General features: G+C 48.4%; 1 protein-coding gene and 1 long non-coding RNA gene across 2 annotated transcripts in view; both read left to right on the plus strand.

Annotated features, from left to right (window-relative positions):
- Positions 1-862: 862 nt before the first annotated feature.
- Positions 863-9,974, plus strand: LOC107131549 (uncharacterized). Its single transcript, XR_009491610.1, has 3 exons — positions 863-951; positions 2,860-9,728; positions 9,896-9,974. It is a non-coding gene; the product is annotated as an uncharacterized lncRNA (long non-coding RNA).
- Positions 9,975-19,098: 9,124 nt separating this feature from the next.
- Positions 19,099-22,665, plus strand: part of FAM20A (FAM20A golgi associated secretory pathway pseudokinase) — a 40,372-nt gene continuing 36,805 nt past the window's right edge. Inside the window, exon 1 of the mRNA XM_002707768.7 lies at positions 19,099-19,818. Coding sequence (XP_002707814.2) covers positions 19,460-19,818 — 359 coding nt within the window. The 5' untranslated portion in view covers positions 19,099-19,459. The remainder of the gene's footprint in view (positions 19,819-22,665) is intronic.

Below are 22,665 nucleotides of genomic sequence, written 5' to 3' on the forward strand. Positions count from 1 at the left end.
CCCAAGATGAGCGAGCACTGAACCTTCTCTGAAGGCTCTGGGAGCCCTGCTAACCTCCACTTCAGTGCTCCGTGGACGCCAGGCCATAGCTCGCTCTTCTCCTTAAGAGGAGCTAGACAGGCTTCATTTTTAGCCCAAAAAGTGATAGGAGAAATCCATAGAAACACAGGTGCTGAATCTAGCTCCCCTCTGATTGCAAACATCCCAAAGTGCATCCAATTTCCTACACACTTTTGACTCAATCGATGGCTTGGGGATGGCGCAAGAACAGAAAGGACAACAGAGGTGCCTCCTGCACACAGAAGATTCTGGGTCCTTACGTGCAAGGTGTGTGTTCCAAGGATCCACAGGAACCGGAGCGCCCAGGAGCTTGTTAGAAATGGATGGTGGACCACACCCCAGGACACAACAGAGGATTTCTATAGCAGTGAAAATACGCTGTCTGATATTATAATGATAAGTACGTGTCGTTATATCTGCCTGCAATGTGGGAGACCTGGGTTTGATCCCTGGGTCGGGAAGATCTCCTGAAGGAGGACATGGCAACCACTCCAGGGTTCTTGCCTGGAGAATCCCATGGACAGAGGAGCCTGGCAGCTACAGTCCATTGGGTCACAAAGAGTTGGACACGACTGAGCGCATGCATGCGCACACACTCACACACAAACACACACACACACGTCATTATAAATTTGTCCAAACCCATAGGATGCTCAACATCAAGAGTGAACCCAGGGACTTCCCCAGTGGTCCAGTGCAGAAGACTCCCTGCTTCCACTGCAGGGGCTACAGGTTCAATCTCTGGCCGGGGAACTAAGATCATGCATAGCAAATGGCACGGCCGAAAGATGTTTTTTGAAAAAGAGAGTGAACACAACGGTGAACGAGGGACTTGGAGCGATGGCGATGTGTTAATGTAGGTTCGTCCATTGTACCAAACGTCCTGCTCTGGTGAGTGATAGGGATCTCGGTGGGCGGGGGTGGGGAGGAGGGGCAGGGCTACGGAGAAAACTCTCTGCCTTCCTCTCAACTTTGTTTTAAACCTAAACTTCTCTAAGAAATATTGTTGCTACTGTTGTTTAGTAGCTAAGTTGTGTCCAATTCTTTAAGACCCTATAGACTGTAGCCTGCCAGGGTCCTCTGTCCATGGGATTCTCCAGGCAAGCACACTGGAGTGAGTTGCCGTTTCCTTCTCCAGGGGATCTTCCCGACCCAGGGATCGAACCCAGGTCTCCTGCATTGCAGGCAGATGCTTTGTCCTCTGAGCCACCAGGGAAGTCCAAAATTCATGGGCAGTTCAGCCAGTTCTAGGAAGGAGAGGTTTACATCGCTGTTTCTCAAACTTCATTCATTCTAGAAACATTCACTCTTTTTTTAAAAACCATTTCCATATACAACCCTTATACATTATTTTTGCATTAGTCAATTTACAATGAATTTGGTTTCTTTAGAAGCAACCTTCAAGTCAATAAATAAGACCAATGAAATCAGAAATCTGATGGTCTAAGTTGTGTTTTTTTTTTTTCCTAATCCACTTTAAAGGGAGACTATTACTTAGGAAATAAAAACAGTCACACCTGCATAAAAATGTGACTTAGAACTCCAAGAAGCCCCTTCGTTCCCACATTCGCTTCTTATTAGCTCTCAGTGGTAGCTCTGTTTTGACATGGAATCTCTTCACCCAAGTGGTGGGAGCAAAACTTCTCGGCTCCCAGCTCGTCCAGGTCAGTCAGGGACCAGAACTGACAATCGATTTGCCCAAAGTGACGCGCGTGCTGCGAGGTGGGAAGACTAGAGCGCGGCTCTGCCCCGCAGGGCTGAGCGTCCACACCCCACCCCAAGCCCCAGCCGCTCCGGGACTTGGGTCTTGCTCCTGCAGGTGTATAGCACCCCTCCCTTCATGTCAGGATGACTGGTGGGTCTGTACCGCAGAGTGAGGAGAAACTATTCCTGAGTGTCAAGCCTTTCATTTTGCAGCTTTCTGACATCCAAGGGGCCCGATTTCTTTCAGAGCCGCTCATCAAAGTTTCTCTTCACGGAAGCAAAGCCACGTCTTGCTCTTCCTGCCATGCTGCTTGTCACAGAGCAGATTTCAAAGGCTGAGCTTCCCAGGCCAAATTCTATCCTCCTTAAACATGTTTTTTAAAAACAGCTCCTACAAAAGGACTGTGTGAGCAAGCTCCCGTGACTGACAGCCTCTGGCCCAATTATTTCTTCTCAAAGTTTTTTTTTCTCTGTGACTTTCCTGGTGATATTCTAGTGATTCTTGGCAATATTGATTCATGTCTGAGGAACGAGGGTAAATTAGCAGTGTCTTTCTGCTCTGCTCTACGACAAGCATGAGAACATCCTTGCACACTATATTATCAATTCTCAGTTCAACTCTGGAAATACGTTTTGAGGGTCCCAGACAAGCCACAGGTGGTAAATGCTTCCGGGTCACAAGAATTCCATGTGACATATTGCAGTCTTCGCAAAAGAGGGATGTGTCTTTTCCACCCAACAAAAAAGTTGTCAACTTCTATTTTTCTAAATCATGTGTCCTCAGTGGGGGCAAAGTTTGTTCTTGGAGGAGAAAGTATCTTGGCTATGAGAATGGTATGTGGCCCTTCACAGCTCACCTCAACTCAACAAAATCTTCTTCACCCTAGAATTTAATTTCTCTCATCAGACTGAAATTTAATTTTAATCAATTTAAGTAGTCCATTGAATTTAAAATTCAAGTTTAATTTTTTTTTTTCCTTAGGGACAGTGATAATGGCGGCGGGGGGAAAGGTTGAGAAACACTGAAAATGCAATGAAATTGTATTTCAATTGTACTTCTCCTCTGACCTATAAATTCTTCTATTTCCCTCCTAGAGAAAAGATTCCCAAAAGAAGCATTTACACGGAGTTGCTGACAGCACCATCTTTTTTAATGGTGGAAAAACCTGAATGTTCATCAGTTGAAAATGGTTAAAAAAAGAAGAAGAACGTTTGTATTACGAGAGGCTATGTACGAGTGCTCCTTGGAAGGCAAGCTGTGACAGACCTGGACAGAGGATTATAAAGCAGAGACGTCGCTTTGCCAACAAAGGTCTGTAGTCGTGGACTGATGTGAGAGTTGGACCATAAAGAAGGCTAAGTAAGCACTAAAGAATTGATGCTTCTGAACTGCGGTGTTGGAGAAGACTCTTGAGTCCTTTGGACTGCAAGGATATCAAACCAGTCAATCGTAAAGGAGATCAATTCTAAATATTCATTGGAAGGACTGAAGCTGAAGCTCCAGTACTTTGGCCACCTGATGGGAAGAACTGACTCATTGGAAAAGACCCTGATGCTGGGAAAGATAGAGGGCGGGAGGAGAAGGGGATGACAGAGGATGAGATGGTTGGATGGCATCATTGACTCACGGACATGAGTTTGCGCAGACTCCGGGACACGGCAAAGGACAGGAAATCTTGACGTACTTCCAGCTCCTGGGCTCACAGAGAATCGGACACAACTTAGCGACTGAACAACAGCAAAGGACACGCTGGCATTTTCTGTTCCTCCTGGAAGTAAATGAGACGCTCCCAATAAAGTCACAGCACAAAGTTTACTTATCACTTTGAATTTTCTGTCTACTTATTGAAAAAGCTGCTTTAGACATCAGTGATTGTTTATCACAGATTCCTCGTATGTCTTAATGAGAAAGAAAATATAAGAGATATAAAGTGTTCAGAGTCTGAATGATCTAAATTGTTTTTCAATTCGAGTCAGCAACCATCACATTTCTCCAAAATCACCCGTCAAGCGACCAACGATTCTCCTCCAGGATTTTCTTTTAACGCTGACACCCGTTCTGCAGCTTTTGATGTCGGCGCTTTCTTGATCAGCAACAATCCATCACAACAACCTTTCATGGCTTTGAAATTTTCTTCATCCAGTCTGTGGAACTTCACAATTTCTCCTGCCTTCAATCACATGGCTTAGCATGGGATAATAAAAGGAAAAAAGCCCTCTTGTGTGCATTTCCAAAATAAATAAATAAATAACAGCTTTATCAACTTAAGAATCCCTTCCTTAGGTCTCATGAAGCATTCACCATCTGGCAAGAAAAAAAAACACATGGAACCGTGATCATTTCTCTAATGACGAAAACTTGCTTCACAAATATGCAATTTATGCACCAGCTGGCAATAATTGTAAGATGCATCACTGATTTCAAAGATGTTAAAATATGTACTATATACACCCTAGAATTAATGACATATAGTGTCTTACTTGGGGCTTCCCAGGTGGCACATTCGTAAAGAATCCACCTGCCCACGTGGAGGACACAAGAGACTCGGGTTCGATCCCTGGGTCAGGAGGATTCCCTGGAGTAGGAAATGGCAACCCAGTCCAGTATTCTCGCTGGAGAATTCCATGGACAGAGGAGCCTGGATACATTAAGTGTCCTGTTTGAGCCTCCCAGCAGCCCTGTGAAGTAATTACTGTGTTTACAGACGAAGAGGCTGAAACATAACTAGTGAAAAGAACTCTCCCAAGGTCACAGAGCCATCGAGCGAACACAGATACTCAACTCCAGAATATTCTGACGCTATACCCAGAGCACATGACCTCCGCACTCTGGCTTCTCAAGTCAGCAGAGTCATCTTCATCCCTGGCACCATTATCAACACGATGGTCATTGTCACCACCAGTCGTCCTGGGCATAGCCCTCATCATCAAAGTCACAGTGAGACAGACGGGGCCTCGGACTCTGCTGCACTGCCTGCGCCTGGACGGACGTCTCCCTCAGCAACAAAGCGCAAAGTGACCATGAAAGTGCTGCTCGGCTCAGCCACGTCCAACTCTGTGGCCCCATGGACTGTAGCCCACCCGGCTCCTCTCTCCTTGGAATCCTGCAGGCAAGCAGTTGGAGTGGGTTGTCATTGCCTTCTCCAGGGGATCTTCCTGCCCCAGGGATCGAACTCCCGTCTGCATTGCAGGCAGATTCTTTACCATCTGAGCCACCAAGGGACTGAAAATATTTATAAATACATGCATGCGTAGTTGGGGCAAATGCTGGACAATGAGATACAAAGAGACCAAGAAGTCCAACTGCCACTTCTGAAGAGCCAGGAGCGAAAGCAGAGTGCCCCCTGCACACAACACCACATCAGGGGTGGGCAAAACACCCAAGCCACCCCTCCGTCCTGATTCCTGGACACCTCTCTACCCTGACCCCAGGTAAAAACCAGCTCAGCCCGCCTGAGTGGGCAAGGAAGCCTGTTACTTGTTCTTGCTCCTTCCTGCTGCAGCAAGGGCCCCGTAAAGCCTTGCCTGAATGTCCTGTCCAGCCTCTTATCAATTTCTATTGATTAAGGAGGCCAAGAACCCTGGTCGGTAATGACAGTAATCAGCAGCATTGTCGTCACCATCGTAGCTAATATTTACTGAGCACCTATTTACCGTGTGCTAGGTTCTATGCTAAAGTTCAGTTCAGTTCAGTCACTCAGTCGTGTCCGACTCTTTGCGACCCCATGAATCGCAGCATGCCAGGCCTCCCTGTCCATCACCAACTCCTGGAGTTCACTCAGACTCACATCCATCGAGTCAGTGATGCCATCCAGCCATCTCATCCTCTGTCGTCCCCTTCTCCTCCTGCCCCCAATCCCTCCCAGCATCAGAGTCTTTTCCAATGAGTCAACTCTTCACATGCCAAAGTTAGCATAACTACCCTATAGATACATTTATTATAGCTTCATTCTACAAGCACTGATAGTAAGACTCAACAGGATCAAGTAACTTGTTTAACATCATTCATCTGAGGCCCAAATTCATACCCTGGCCATCTGACTGTAGATACCACACTCATAACTACTAAGGATTAAGTACAGGACCCAGCAAACTGTAGGCATTCAGTAAATGATGCGTATACTTGTGCCTAGCCCAGTGACTGGTATGTGGAAAATAAACAATTATAACAACGGTAGGGGCTCCCCTGGTGGTTCAGTGGTAAAGAATTCACCTGCAGTGCAGGAGACCCGGGTTCAATCCCTAGGTAGGGAGGATCCCCTGGAGGAGGGCATGGCTACCCACTCCAGTATTCCTGCCTGGAGAATCCCATGGACAGAGGAGCCTGGAGGGCTACAGTCCATGGGGTCGCAAAGGGTTGGACATACTGAGGAACTAACACTGAGAGCCTTCCACTCTCCGATGGCAAGATGTGGGGCCACCGTAAGCTGGATGGAGACACACGCAACGTCCAGCGTCTTTACCACGTGTCTCTGGTCCCTAAGGCAGGACTCACCCCACAGCAAATGCTCATTTGTTTTCCCCTACGTGTGATGCTTTGTTCACTTCAAACTCCCTGTTACAAAAGCACAACCTTTGCCACCTCTCAAACTCGATGTAAACACACCCAAACGCAACGTCCTCTCCTCACTTGCTCCTCCTTTTTCTTAGAAGGTCCTTCAGCTGCCTCCAAGTTCTTCAGGGGCCCAGGCGCACCCTCCACTATGGTTGGAAACTCTGACCACTCTCCTGAATTCTGCCTGAGTCAGCCTCTTCCCCAGCCTCCCTTCATCCTGGCCCATCCTACACACTGCTTCCCAGAAATGTACAGGGTTGAAAAAGCCTGACTCCATGTGGATCTCCTTCTTCTACTTTAGCTTTTGTGCTCTGTGGCCTGGGCTGAGTCGTCCTGACTCGGCACCTTCTGTACAAGAATGCTGCCTATAGCCTGAGATATATGGGACAGCCTGTTCCCAAGGCTCTGACCTTTAAGGGTGTAACACTTTTCCATTCATACAGAGATAGAGAGCTGCAGAACAGAAAATAACATTTGTCTTGTTGGAGGTTTACGGGAAGATCTAGACCTGACCTAGGTGGACAGCTGCAAGAACAAAGCATTCCAGCACCAAGAAGTTTGTACCAACCAACCCCACACCCCTTCTCGCCTGGCCTTTAAAAATGCTTTCCTGAAACCCTGTGGGGAGTCTGGGCTTGGGGACAGCAGCCACCCGTCTCCTTGCATGGCCCTGCTATAAACCTTTCTCTGCTTCCAACTGATGTTCCATTTTGTTCGACCTCTTGCGTTGGGCACATGAATTTGTGTTCAGTAACAAAACCCACGGAGAAGGCAATGGCACCCCACTCCAGTGCTGCTGCCTGGCAAATCCCATGGATCAGGGAGCCTGGTGGGCTGCAGTCCATGGGGTAGCGAAGAGTCGGACACAACTGAGCGACTTCACTTTCACTTTTCACTTTCATGCATTGGAGAAGGAAATGGAAACCCACTCCAGTGTTCTTGTCTGGAGAATCCCAGGGACGGGGGAGCCTGGTGGGAGCGACTTAGCAGCAGCAGCAGCAACAAAACCCAACTATTCACTCCGATGCTTAAAAATGCGCCATGGCTCCTTACCTCCCATCTGCTACTGCTAAGTCCCTTCAGTCGTGTCCGACTCTTCGCGACCCCATGGACTGCAACCTACCAGGCTCCTCCGTCCATGGGATTTTCCAGGCAAGAGTACTGGAGTGGGGTGCCATTGCCTCCCGTCTAATAAAGACCAAATCCCTTAATGAAGCTTGGGAAGGCCCCTTCTAGCTCCTCCCAAGCTCAGTTTCCCCCGTCTCTTCGCCCTGTCGGGAACACCACCCGCCCTACGCTCTTGCGTCTCTGTGGGTCTCTCCATGCCCCGCGCTGCTTCGCTCTCACGCGAGGTCACAAGTCGCTTGAACCCCAGCACATGTGCTGTTTACCTTTACGCCTGCCTGGGCCGCCGCACACAATACGAGCGCCTGGTTTGGGGAGGGGCACTTAATACACAGCCTACAGGAAGGACATCTACTAGATTCACACTCAGGGCTCTCTCTCCCCACTCGGTGACTCCACCCCAGGGAAGGGGAAGATGACCCGGCTGACTCACGAGTTTGGCAAAAGGATCTGAATGTGCTCAGCTCAGCATCCCTTCCTCCATCCTCCCTTTGAGGAAACAGCCACTTATACTTAACCTGTATTCGCGCTGAATTCTCTTTTCTTTTTGGCCATCCAGAAAGTTTATTCAGGCAGGATCATTCCAGCAGAGAAGACTTCCACTTTGCGGGAGGGATGGAAGTTTGAACGAGGGATATGTAAACAAACTTACCGGCCAGATTAGCTCCTGCCCTCTGACAGAGCGCTTTGTGAGTAAGAAAGGTGATATTTTTATCTCCATCTGTCTGCTTCTTATAACAATTTTTCAACTCTTTCCAATTAAGGCAGGTTAGAGGGATGTTATGTTTTAGGTTGTCTTAAGACCTAGTGTCTCGTACAGACAGTGTGTGTCTTACATGTGTCCTTGATTTAACTGACTTGAATTCCTTCCCAAAGACTTATTTTCAGCTTTCTTATCCTGAGTGAGATTGAGCAAACAAAGCCTTACTTTATAAATAGTACAGCAGCGAGATGGCATCTTTCAGCTGAGGAAACTGAAACATTTGGGGTTTGAGAAACATCATTTGTTATTTCACAAATAGCAGGCGGTTGGGAAAAGCCAAAAATGGATTTTCCATGTCAAATTTCTCTTCATCTATAAATCCGTCCCTTCTTGGGGAAATTTATAGGTTTCTGGCTTCCTTTTCCCAATGGTCATCAAATTTAATTTCCCAGGAGCTTTTTTTTTTTCTTTCTCTTTTTAATTTCTACTCAAAACTTGTAAAATTTTCCTGATTCTTGATGTTCCATATCTTTTAGCTTATTCCTTCCTTCCACCTCCACTCTCCACTTTTATTCCTCTATAAATTCTAGAGATGACCAGACCTCCTGCTTCTCTAAGATCTATGTTGAGCCTTTGTATTTAACATCTCAAAACATCTGCCAACATTTTCATCCTTCTCTCCAGCCTCTGATTATACATATGCCTCTCTCCCTCCAAAGTGAGCTTTTGACTTCTACCTTCCGTTGAACCCAGGAGACCCCCTTTCCTCCATTCCTCTTGCATCCTTTCTATTTCATTTTCTCCCCTGGCTCCTCCCCACCTGCCTTTAAACATACCCAGATCCCCTCATTTTGAAAAACCTCTCATTTTTCACTTTGTTCCTTGCCCACCTCTAGCTGCTTCCCTCTGCTCCATTCACTATCAAAGCTCTAAAAACATCATCACACAGGTTCTACCTGTATTTCCACGTCACTGAACTGTTCCACGATTCCATGACCTTTTGCTTCCAACCCAAGCATTCAATGGAAAGAATTACTCTTAAAGTTCACCAGCAGTTTGTTTATTGACACATTCTTCAGCCTTTACTCAGTCCTAATTCTTCTTGATTTCGTTGCTTCTTTCAACACCGATGGCCACTGTCCACCCTACCAACACCAGCAGCTTATTTACCTGTCTTTCGTCTTAGTCTAGTATTCTTTCTCTCAGAACTGGGATCCAGTCCTGAGTCCTGATAAACTTCACAGCAAGCACTCCTGGTTGCCAGTTGACAGCGAGAGGCGCAGGGATGAGCGGGTGGGCCGTTTCTGATCCAGGGTAAAGGGGAGACCTCTTAGGAGCTCAGGGAAACATTTTGTTTCCTGTAAGAGAGAGGCTCAGGGAGAAAAGCACTTTTTTCCTGCCCATCCCTTTTTCCTTGGGATGTTGTCACATAAGAACATGAAGTCCTGAGCTGTGCCACCTTGTCACCAAGCAGGAAGGTCAACAGAAGAGCACGGAAGCCAAGACTGTTTCTGACATGAAGGAAAGCTTCCAAGTCAATGCTGTAACTTCTGACGTGTTTGAGTAACAATAGGTCTAGATGTAAGTAATAACTATTGGCTATATTTCTATTACTTGCAGCCAAATACATTGAAACATTCTTCCAAAATGCACTGCCTCATCCACTCTCAGAGAATAGGTTATAGTGTCTAAGCTGACATCATCAAAATCCTTATTTCCGAATGTCTATCCCACCCTCAACTCCCCAGATCCTAGATGTTTCCACTCGGATTCTCACACCATCAGCTTGAAGCGGCGTGTTCAAATCCACACTGATCAGTTTCCCCCTAAAGTCAGCCAGCCTTCAGTCACCTTCATAAAGACTAAGAAGCCCTTTGAGCTTTATTAGAAGAATGTGCATCTCCAACCAGCTAGTTGCAGTGGGGGATGCAGCCAATGTGCAGACACGACAGACAGAATTCAGTGTTCCTGTCTTAATGGGGCTTATCTCTGTCTGGGTGTGCTAGGGATTTCACGATGGATTTGGGTATAAAGGCGTGGATGACACACAGGATACCCAGCAAGAAGTGGCCAAAGATAACGCTGAAATGAAGACCATCAGGGGGCCACGAGAGATGCCTTCCTAAAGAGCGAGGCTTTGGGAGTGAAGATCCTGTCAGATTGTAAGCGGTGGAACAGCGGGATCAGATTTACATTTTTCAGAAATAGCTTCAGCGACAGCATGAAGAATGGATCAGAAGATGAAAGCCTGAGATACCGGAGCTCTCAAGGCAGTTAACTGAGCCAAGCAGCAGTTGCCAAGATCCCTTCTTAGCTGAGGTAGCCCTGCCAACGACGGAGCAAAGCATGGTGAAAACCCCCACCGACACAGGACGCCTCCACCAGGCACTCCTGACTCCAGAGCTCTCTGAGGGGCTTGGAGATGGTCAGAGCTGCCTTGCAGTCAGATGGCCCCCTCTGCCCAGGAAATCTTGTGCACTTAGCCTCTGCATCCCAGAGAACCCAGCTGATACCACATACATGAGTTAACACCTATTATTTGATTTGGTTAAATAAGCATTTAATAAACATTAAAAAGGTGACAGGCTGGTGATTTCCTCAACTAACTAAGACTACCTAATACAGCAATTCTTACTCAAAGCAATTCACTTTCTATTAATTAATGTGCTCCGTCCTCCCTGGTTCTTTGCTTCTCTTAACTTAGAATATAACCACATCCCAGCAATATTCTCTCCAAAATATCATCCATTTCTGTTGTCCTACTTTGTTCTTAAATTTTACCTTGCAATCAAATATTACACAGGAAAAATAAACAGGGATGAATCAATCAGTCACGGCTAACAGAATTCATCCAAGCCCCTTTATGCATGTCATTACTTATTATTTCCCAGATTCAACTATATTCGACATAAACCACAATCATTCAACACATAACTCCATATGGCAAAAGGTCTGTATGGTGAGATGAACATACAAGGCATGTATTATGTCTGTTCCCAGGACATCATGGTCACAAGCATTGCCAATAGGAGTAACTGAAAAGATTCTTGTTTCTGAGAATCAAACCGTTTAGTTAACAAAGACAGAGATTCATTTTCTCTTTCTTCCTTTTATGCCAATCATCACTGATCCCAGATTAATCTTCCAAGAAAAGCACATAGAACTACAAATATGTTGGCATTTCCTTCTTACAAGGAAAACATCAAAGTAGGTAAAAATCTGCTTTCTCAGATTCTAGAGAGCCAGTACTGTATTACTGGTATCCTATTCAACTTTCAGGGGTCAGCAACCTACCAACCTTGGACCTAACCTGGCCCACCACTTGTTTTTATGTATAAAGTTTTATTGAAACACAGAGATGTAGTGAGTTTATGTATTGTCTCTGGCTGCTTTCCTACATCAATGACAGTGTTGAATCATTGCAACGAAGACCATCGAGCCATAAAGCCTAAAATAGTTATTATCTGGCCCTTAACAACAACAACAATAAATATTGCCTTAGTTAAAACAGCGTGGTATTTACTCTCATATTGGGTATTTATTCATTCATCATTTTTCATTCATAATATTTTAACTGACATTTTAACATCATTGCTAATGTGTCAACCTGAAATTAGCAATGATTTTTGAAGATCACAATGAATGCTCTCCTTTACTTTTGATTAATCAGTTCAGTTCAGTTCAGTTGTTCAGTCGTGTCTGACTCTTTGAGACCCCATGAATTGCAGCACACCAGGCCTCCCTGTCCATCACCAACTCCCAGAGTTCACTCAAACTCACGTCCAACGAGTCGGTGATGCCATCCAGCCATATCATCCTCTGTCGTCCCCTTCTCCTCCTGCCCCCAATCCCTCCCAACATCACAGTCTTTTTCAATGAGTCAACTCTTCGCATGAGGTGGCCAAAGTACTGGAGTTTCAGCTTTAGCATCATTCCTTCCAAAGAAATCCCAGAGCTAATCTCCTTCAGAATGGACTGGTTGGATCTCCTTGCAGTCCAAGGGACTCTCAAGAGTCTTCTCCAACACCACAGTTCAAAAGCATTGATTCTTTGCTCTCAGCTTTCTTCACAGTCCAACTCTCACATCCATACATGACCACAGGAAAAACCATAGCCTTAACTAGACAGACGTTTGTTGGCAAAGGAATGTCTCTGCTTTTGAATATGCTATCTAGGTTGGTTATAACTTTCCTTCCAAGGAGTAACCGTCTTTTAATTTCATGGCTGCAGTCACCATCTGTAGTGATTTTGGAGCCCAAAAAAATAAACTCTGACACTGTTTCCACTGTTTCCCCATCTATTTGCCATGAAGTGATGGGACCGGATGCCATGATCTTCGTTTTCTGAATGTTGAGCTTTAAGCCAACTTTTTCACTCTCCACTTTCACTTTCATCAAGAGGCTTTTGAGTTCCTCTTCACTTTCTGCCATAAGGGTGGTGTCATCTGCATATCTGAGGTTATTGATATTTCTCCCAGCAATCTTGATTCCAGCTTGTGCTTCTTCCAGTCCAGCGTTTCTCATGATGTACTCTGCATATAAGTTAAATAAACAGGGTGACAATATACAGCCTTGATGTACTCCTTTTCCTATTTGGAACCAGTCTGTTGTTCCATGTCCAGTTCTAACTGTTGCTTCCTGACCTGCATATAGGTTTCTCAAGAGGCAGGTCAGGTGGTCTGGTATTCCCATCTCTTTCAGAATTTTCCACAGTTGATTGTGATCCACACAGTCAAAGGCTTTGGCATAGTCAATAAAGCAGAAATAGATGTTTTTCTGGAACTCTTCTTTTTCGATGATCCAGCAGATGTTGGCAATTTGATCTCTGGTTCCTCTGCCTTTTCTAAAACCAGCTTGAATATCTGGAAGTTCACGGTTCACACAGTGCTAAAGCCTGGCTTGGAGAATTTTGAGCATTACTTTACTAGCATGTGAGATGAGTGCAACTGTGTGGTAGTTTGAGCATTCTTTGGCATTGCCTTTCTTTGGGATTGGAATGAAAACTGACCTTTTCCAGTCCTGTGGCCACTGCTGAGTTTTCCAAATTTGCTGGCATATTGAGTGCAGCACTTTCACGGCATCATCTTTCAGGATTTGAAATAGCTTCACTGGAATTCCATCACCTCCACTAGCTTTGTTCGTAGTGATGCTTTCTAAGGCCCATTTGACTTCACATTCCAGGATGTCTGGCTCTAGGTGAGTGATCACACCATCGTGATTATCTTGGTCGTGAAGATCTTTTTTGTACAGTTCTTCTGTGTATTCTTGCCACCTCTTCTTAATGTCTTCTGCTTCTGTTAGGTCCATACCATTTCTGTCTTTTTATTGAGCCCATCTTTGCATGAAATGTTCCCTTGGTATCTCTAATTTTCTTGAAGAGATCTCTAGTCTTTCCCATTCTGTTGTTTTCCTCTATTTCTTTGCATTGTTCACTGAGGAAGGCTTTCTTATCTCTTCTTGCTATTCTTTGGAACTCTGCATTCAGATGCTTATATCTTTCCTTTTCTCCTTTGCTTTTTGCTTCTCTTCTTTTCACAGATATTTGTAAGGCCTCCCCAGATAGCCATTTTGCTTTTTTGCATTTCTTTTCCATGCGGATGGTCTTGATCCCTGTCTCCTATACAGTGTCACGAATTTCCATCCATAGTTCATCAGGCACTCTATCTATCAGATCTAGTCCCTTAAATCTATTTCTCACTTCCACTGTATAATCATAAGGGATTTGATTTAGGTCATACCTGAATGGTCTAGTGGTTTTCCCTCCTTTCTTCAATTTAAGTCTGAATTTGGTAATAAGGAGTTCATGGTCTGAGCCACAGTCAGCTCCTGGTCTTGTTTTTGCTGACTGTATAGAGCTTCTCCATCTTTGGCTGCAAAGAATATAATCAATCTGATTTCAGTGTTGACCATCTGGTGATGTCCATGTATAGAGTCTTCTCTTGTGTTGTTGGAAGAGGCTGTTTGCTATGACCAGTGCGTTCTCTTGGCAAAACTCTATTAGCCTTTGCCCTGCTTCATTCCGTACTCCAAGGCCAAATTTGCCTGTTACTCCAGGTGTTTCCTGACTTCCTACTTTTGTATTCCAGTCCCCTATAATGAAAAGGACATCTTTTTTTTCTTACCCAAGTAAGACGGTAGGTGTTGCGAGCAGGCATCAGAGGGCAGACACACTGAAACCATAATCACAGAAAACTAGTCAATCTAATCACACTAGGACCACAGCCTTGTCTAACTCAATGAAACTAAGCCATGCTGTGTGGAGCCACCCAAGACGGCGGGTCATGTGGAGAGGTCTGACAGAATGTGGCCCCTGGAGAAGGGAATGACAAACCACTTCAGTATTCTTGCCTTGAGAACCCCATGAACAGTATGAAAAGGCAAAATGATAGGATACTAAAAGAGGAACTCCCCAGGTCGGTAGGTGCCCAATATGCTACTGGAGATCAGTAGAGAAATAACTCCAGAAAGAATGAAGGGATGGAGCCAAAGCAAAACAATACCCAGTTGTGGATGTGACTGGTGATAGAAGCAAGGTGCGATGCTGTAAAGAGCAATATTGCATAGGAACCTGGAATGTCAGGTCCATGAATCAAGGCAAATTGGAAGTGGTCAAACAAGAGATGGTAAGAGTGAATGTCGACATTCTAGGATCAGCTAACTAAAATGGACTGGAATGGGTGCATTTAACTCAGATGACCATTATATCTACTACTGTGGGCAGGAATCCCTTAGAAGAAATGGAGTAGCCATCATGGTCAACAAAAGAGTCCAAAATGCAGTACTTGGATGCAATCTCAAAACGACAGAATGATCTCTGTTCGTTTCCAAGGCAAACCATTCAATATCACAGTAATCCAAGTCTATGCCCCAACCAGCAACGCTGAAGAAGCTGAACAGTTCTATGAAGATCTACAATACCTTTTAGAACTAACACCCAAAAAAGACGTCTTTTTGATTAATAGGTGATTATTATTTTTCAGTGAACCTAATCTTTAAAAAAAATCTACATCCCAGAAGACATTTAGAATTTTGAGTTGCAGTCAATATTTATCCATGTTTTAGGCTAGCTTTAAACTTTAAGCTTTAAAACAAAAAGAGATTAATCTCCAAATGAGGCTGGAAATAAAACTACAGCCTTAAGAAAAATTAAAAGATAATTTTCCCCTAACTGCCATGTTTTCCTGTCTTTCCTCTTGGAAAGATCGCCTCTCTAAATACAAGATGTCAGCCTTTTAAAATGCCTTTCATCCCCAGATCTTTTGACATTACAGACCTTCTTTTTTTAATGGAGCAACATCTTCCCAGGAACTTCTCAATGAATCATAGCCTGAGAATGAAGAGGAAACGGAGGAGGTCTGCCCTGAAATAAAGTGACACAGGGAGGCTCCAGGCTTGATCCGGACTCTAGGCAGTGAGGGCTGCACAGGCCACAAGTCTGTTCAGTAAAGACTTACTGAGCACGAACTGTGAGTTGGATCTTCTACGGAGGAATTGTCTGCAAGACACCAAACCTTTCAGTCTTTTTCTACTTCTATATAGAAATATATGCAAAAATATATTTTAATGGGTAATAATGTATAAGTTGCAATTACTACATCTTTTTGCCTGATAATATAGACACATTTTCATGAAAATAAATAAATAGAGGAGCTTCCCCAATGGCTCAGTGGTAACGATTCTGCCTGGCGATGCAGGAGACACGGGTTCAATTCCTGATCTTGGAAGATCCCACATACTGCAGAGCAACCAGGTCTGAGCACCACCACTGCTGAGCGGGTGCTCTAGAGCCTGGGAGCCTCAGCTGCTGACGCCCGAGTGCCCTGGAGCACATGCTGCACGACAGGAGGCGTCATCGCCTGTACTGCAGGAGAGGGCAGCCCCTGCCTGCTACAACTGGAGGTAAGCCTGCACAGCAACAGAGATCCAGCCCAGCCAAAAATAAACAAACAAAATTATTTAAAATAAAATTATTTTAAAATAAATAAAATAGAGCTTCATTTTATAGATGAACCATCATTTTTCTTAAGTAGTTCTCAATTTTGGAACATTGAGTTTATTTCCTTTTTTCTTCCCTATACAGCCATAACCATTCTTTATCTAAATACTCATGTACACCTTTGATGACTTCCTTAAATTTTTTAAAATGGAATTTAGAGGCCAAAGTCTGTGCCGACGATGCTGGATGCTTGGGGCTGGTGCACTGGGACGACCCAGAGGGATGGTATGGGGAGGGAGGAGGGAGGAGGGTTCAGGATGGGGAGCACATGTATACCTGTGATGGATTCATTTTGATATTTGGCAAAACTAATACAATTATGTAAAGTTTAAAAATAAAATAAAATTTAAAAAAAAAAAAGAAAAAAAAACCAAAGTCTGTGCCGAATGTCAATTTCTTATCTCCGTTCCAAATCTGTTCCTCTTCCCCCTGCCTTGTGAAACCAGAGCCGGACCCTGTACACGTTTCTCCTCCACCAGCTGGCACCACGCGGGGCTTTGTCAGCAGAGGCTGTTGGAGAAACCCCGCAAGCCAGTGGTGGTAGAAAGACCACGGGTCCTGGCACACAGCGGCTGGAGACAGCACGGGTGTGTGAAGTGAGGGGCCACAGGTGAGGCTGGCGAGGAAGCCCGGGCTGAGACGCGGAGAGCCGGAGCCGGAGCAGAAGGGAACGCGTATTTCCAAGAGGGAGAAGGAGCGGCTTAGACAGACCTTGAGGCTGGTGACACGCACTGCCCATCCCGCCCCTAGATTTCTCTCTGCCCACAGCCGCCGCCACACTTAATATCTGGCTTCCACGTGCAGTTTGCCCTTGACCTTTATGTAGCAGAGGAAAACGTGTTTAGACAGTTTCTACTTGAGTTAGGAATATTGCTTCCTGAATGGAGCTCAGACAAAATGGGTGTGGAAGGAGGGAAGTCATAAGACTCGTGATGGCTCCTCGCCCACACCCTTTGCCAGCCCGGAAACGCAAACCACACTTCCTCCTCGTTGTTACCGACTCAACGCCGACGGGTGCCTGACTCCTTCATCCTGGCCACGAGGCCTAATTAGGCACGTCCGAAGCGTCTTAGAAACTGGAGACCTGCTCGAATATGATTGCGAAAAAGAAGGTGGTTCCAAAACCCTAAAACTCCCGCCAGCATCCTCAGCTGAGCAGAGCAGCTGGCGATGGGATCATCCGGGCACCCCTCGCATGGACGCGGCTCCGCAGGCCACCACGTTGTATTGCTGACCACGGTCCTTTTCTGGCGTCTTCCTTTTCAGTACTTTCCTGTCTTCGTCCCTCTCATGAACAGTCTCCAACCTTCCCCAGTGTATGACAGGAACTAAGAAGCAATCGTATTTCTGACAAACACATCTCTCACACTCACCACGTGCTGGGGACTGTTCAAAGCGGGTTATATACTTAAAGTCCCTTAGTGAAAGTGAAAGCCGCTCAGTCATGTCCAACTCTTTGCCATCCCGTGGGGTGAACAGTCCATGGAATTCTCCAGGCCAGAATACTGGAGTGGGTAGCCATTCCCGCCTCCAGGGGATCTTCCCAACCCAGGGATCGAACCCAGGTCTCCCGAATTGCAGGCGGATTCTTTACCAGCTGAGCCACTTTAAGCCACACAGTCACCCTATGGGTGTGTGTGTGTGTGTGTGTGTGTGTGTGTGTTCTTCACTTAGTTGTGTCTGACTCTGCAACCCCATGGACTGCATCCTGCCAGGCTCCTCTGTCCATGGGATTCTCCAGGCAAGAATACTGGAGTGGGTTGCCATTTCCTCCTCCAGGGGATCTTCCTGACTCAGGGATCTTACCCCAGTCTCCTGTATTGCAGGCGGATTCTTTATGGCCTGAGCCACCAGGGAAGCCCAACCCTGTGGGGTAAGCTCTATTATTAGCTTCATTAACAGATGATGGGGCTGGCAGAGGCCACAGGGATCTCCCACCAAGCCACAGGGGGAGGAACTCGAATCTGAACCCACAAGCCCAAGTGCGTCTGAGAGTTCTGACTCCAGGAGGGCAGGAGGGGGTTAGAGAGCCAAGTTCACAGAAGGAGGACGTTCTGTGCCTGGGCGGGCAGCTCCTGGCAAAGATGCCTCTTCATACCCAGGAAGGGCTTCGGGGGGCGGGGGGGGTGGTGCTGCCTCCGCCGTCAGACCAGCATGTCTCCATCCCACCAGCTCATTAAACGGAGGAGCCAGGAGTTCAGGGCCGGGCAACCACCTCGCCCTCCGTCTTCCTCAAAGGGAAAAGGGGTGGGAAGGGGTGTGAATGACCTCACAGGATACCAGGGGAAAGCCTAACACAGTCCTTCAGTGATTCATTTGGGCGGACCCGCTTTCGCACCCAGCTGAGCACGAAGTTCGGAGTGGGGTCAGCGGGAGGGCCCGCTCCTTCGCGAAAGGACACATTCCCGCTCCGTAGACGCGGGCACAGCGGGGACCGCGCTCCATCCAGACAGGAAGTCGGCAAGACTTCTTTTCAAAGGTCAAACTTTTTCCCTGGCTGAGCGCGGCTGTTTCCTGAGCGCCTACTACGCGCCGAACACCGGACACGCGGTCTTTCTGGATCTGGACGGGGCTCTGCGGGAAGACGCAGAGAGCGAAAGGGCCACACACACGCACGCACACACACCTGGCAGCTCTTAAGGGGAAAGGCTCTCAGGGAGCTGTCTTGTTTCTAGGAAATAAACACGAAAATCGAAGGTCTCTCGTGCGCAGCTTCGAGCCCCCTCAAGCGCTTGGCTGAGCCCCGAGCGGGGCCCGCGCGCGTCCGGGGCGAGAGGCCGGCGCGCGGTGGCCGGGCGACCAGGTGGCCGGGCAGGGCCGGAAGAGGGCCCGGAGTCGGCGGGCGGGCGGGCGGCGCCGGGGGCAGGTGCCAGCGGCAGTGGGCGGGGGCGGCGGCGTCACCCCTCCCCCGGGGGCCGGGCGCGCACACCAACTCGGCCCGAAGAGCCGGGGGCACGGGCGTCCCCGCCGCCCGCCGGAGGAGCCGGAGCGACCGCATCCTCCGGAGAGACGCCCCGCGCTCCGCGGCCGCCCTCCCGCCGCCCGCCGCCGCCGGGAGGCGAGCGCCGCCCGTCCCCGCGGCCCGGCGCCCCGATCCTCCACCTGCCGCGGCTCCCGGGGCGCAGAGGGTGTGAGAAGCAGGGGCCCGGGGACACCGGCCTCCGGGGGCCACTGGGCGCGGAGAGGGACCGCCGCCCCCGCCCGCGCGCTCTGCGCCCCGGCCGCGACTTCAAGGGCGACCCCCTCGGAGGGGGCTCCGCGCGCGCGGCGCGTCCGGCCGCGGGGCTCGGGCGCCTCTGCGCGCACCCGGCGGGGCCATGCCCGGGCTGCGCCGGGACCGCCTGCTGACCCTGCTGCTGCTGGGCGCACTGCTGGCCGCCGACCTCTACTTCCACCTCGGGCCCCGCGTGCGGAGCCGCCTGCAGCCCCGGGAGCGCCCGCTCGGCTGCCCGTGCGCCCGCCGTGCCGCCTCCCCGGCCCCCGGCCCGGCCCCCTCGGCCCCGCGGCGGGTCGAGCCGAGCGGCGGCGGCGATCCCGGCTCCAAGCTGCGGGCCCTCTTCGCGCACCCGCTGTACAACGAGCCGGAGGAGCCGCCGCTCCTGGGGCCCGAAGACTCGCTGCTGGCCGGCCCGGAGGCGCTGCGCTATTACCGGAGGAAGGTGGCCCGCTGGAACAGGTGAGCCCCGCCCGGCCCCCGGCCGCGCCGCGCGCCCCGCGCTGCGCCCGCGCCCATCTCGGGGAGAGAAGTTTGCAGGCAGTAGCGCGCCCGGAGATGCTCCCAGACCCGCCCCTGAGCCCCCGGGGTTCACCCCAGGCCCCTTCCGTTCCCGGGCCATCTCCTCGCTCTTTCTCCCGCTCCTGATGTGGGATCTCGGTTTTCCAGAATGAGGTTTCCAAACAGAGCAAGTCCAGCGCTTCTCCGCACCCAGCACTTAGCTCTAGACCTGGGCGCCTTTCAGAAACCAGGGCTACTCCCGGAAACCCCGCTCTCCCCTCTTGTTTATTCCCCTGCCCGGGGTCAGAGATCAGGAGAGGTCAGCGGGCCAGAAAGTCAGTTTCCCCAAGTGGTGACCACTCTGTTAAGTGTAAAGCGTGGCTTGCCCCTTTCTCCTGAGTGTTATAACCTACGAGCAGTTTTATTATTGCGGGGGGGGGGGGGGGGGGTTCACTTGGAGCTGAGCCTCCATGCTTGCATAGACTACCTGGGAATTTTTTTACATCCAAGACTAAATATAGAGGGGGAAATGCCAAACATATGTAGGGTAATATCAAGAAGGATTTTGTGTGTGTGTGAAGGGGTGGGGAGGGAGGGTGTTAGAGAAGCTGGGATGGTCAGTTCCGAGACCCCCAGCTGATGACAGAGGCCTTGGAGGAGTTAGGACTCTGGCTGAATATGGACTGGTCTGAGGATAACTCAGCTCACGTTTGGACACATTCATCACTTTTCTTAACACAAGAGATTTCCAAATGAGCCCTCTTGGCTGGTTTTATGGTCCCCCCAGAGGATGGACAAACATAAGTCTCTGGAAATTCAGCGCTTGTCCAAGTAAAAACTGTTTGCTCCTCATTCTATAGCACTGAGAGTGGCCAGGGGTGGAGGGGGCCTTTGGAAAGTAAAGAGAAAAAAATGAGAGTTATCAGCTGAAGTCACTACAGTGCGTTTCAACTGCAACTCTGTGGCTGATAATTTTATATTAAAAAGTGGTTCCCAAGTCTCTTGCTAATTGAATGCAATAAAAAGGCAGTTTGAGATTGCTTCTCAGATGCTGTCATTTTCGATATTACCTTTATTTCATCAACCACATGAGGATCGGTGAACTACTAAATTATGCCCTTGGAAAATGATCGACACGTCAGTTGAGGATTTGAGGGGGGACGCGGGAGACTGCGCTGTGTCAGTGTTGATCAGTATCCACTTATTCACACAGCTGTGGCCTTAAATTCTGTATGCTACTTTGGTCCTTAAGGAGAGTCGGAGGAGTATTTTGGCAGAAAAGCAAGACTCTTTGTCACCAGTCTGTCCTACAGACCATTTTGAGCTTGACCTCTGTGTCATTACGTGTCAGAAAACTTCGTTTACTGATTAGGAGTGATCTTGGCCGTTTAACAGTGGATGGGTGGGGGCTGTGGCCTTGTGTACTCGGAGGTAACGGGATGGGTTTGTGTGGTCGGTTGAATGTGATAGTTGTGATATTGACTCATCAGTCAAGTGAAAGTCGCTCAGTCGTGTCCGACTCTGTGTGACTGTTGAGTCCATGGAATTCTCCAGGCCAGAATACTGCAGTGGGTATCCTATCCCTTCTCCAAGGGATCTTCCCAACCCAGGAATCCAACTGGGGTCTCCTACATTGCAGGCAGATTCTTTACCAGCTGAGCCACCAGGAAAGCCCATTACTTCCTCTTAATCCATGAGAGCTCAGATGAGGTTTGTGGGCTGTAACAGGAGGGGGAGCTGTTCTTCCAAGTGTTGAAACTGGACCCTAGAGGCAGAGAAGCTTCACCCAGAGTGCATGGTAAGCATCCAGGCAAGGATGTTAATAAGCATATTCCGGCTTATGGGGTGTGTATCAGGGCTTCCCTGGTGGCTCAGCTGTTAATGAATCCACCTGCAATGCAGAGACCCGAGTTTGATCCCTCCGTCAGGAAGATCCCCTGGAGAAGGGAACGGCAACCCACTCCAGTATTCTTGTCTGGAGAATCCCATGGACAGAGGAGCCTGGCGGGCTACAGTCCATGGGCTCGCAAAGAGTCGGACATGACTGAGTGACCAGCACTTCATCAGGCTAGAAATGGAATGTGGGGGGCTGCCCTGGTGGTCCAGTGGTTAAGACTCTGAGCTTCCAATGCAGGGGGCCCAGGTTCAATCCCCAATCAGGGAAGTCAGATCCCCCATGTCGCACAGCATGGCCAAAAAATAAATAAATAAAATAAAACCATGATGTAGAAGAATTTTTAACAGAAGATAATAATCATAAATGGAGCATGGAAGGCCCACTAGCCAGGATGCATCTGCATCGCACTCAGAGTTCCGTTATAAGAGACAGCCACCGTCACCTTACGTGAGGTGGTGCCCCGTCGACGTGAGCACACGTGAACGCACCTACTGTGATGCGCAGGGCCAGCGAGAGCTGCAGGCTTCAGTGCCGACGGCGAGAACGAACAGCAGAAGAGAGAAGCAGGGAGGGACCGTGCCAACCGCTTCTCTCTTGCACACACAAGCCCGCGCCCCCACCCTCGTCTGTAGCCACTATCCAGCCAGTACTGAAAACCCAGAGCTTTGCACACATATGTGGATGCCGTCGTGCCAATAATTACTTAACGTTAGCTGCTTTCCAAAATAACTGTGGCAGCAAACCAGCTGCCTCACCTGGAGAAGCGCAGGTAACACAGTAGCCAAGTCAGCCACCCTCCCACGTGCTCAGGTGAGCCCGTCGGTCTGCCTGACTGATTCTTCTAACCACCGCCCTAGCAAGCAATGCATGAAGTCAGAAGTACGTTTCTATAATTTGAGCTTGTGACCAGA

The sequence above is a fragment of the Bos taurus genome, chromosome 19, assembly GCF_002263795.3.
Source record: "Bos taurus isolate L1 Dominette 01449 registration number 42190680 breed Hereford chromosome 19, ARS-UCD2.0, whole genome shotgun sequence".
NCBI lineage: Eukaryota > Metazoa > Chordata > Mammalia > Artiodactyla > Bovidae > Bos > Bos taurus.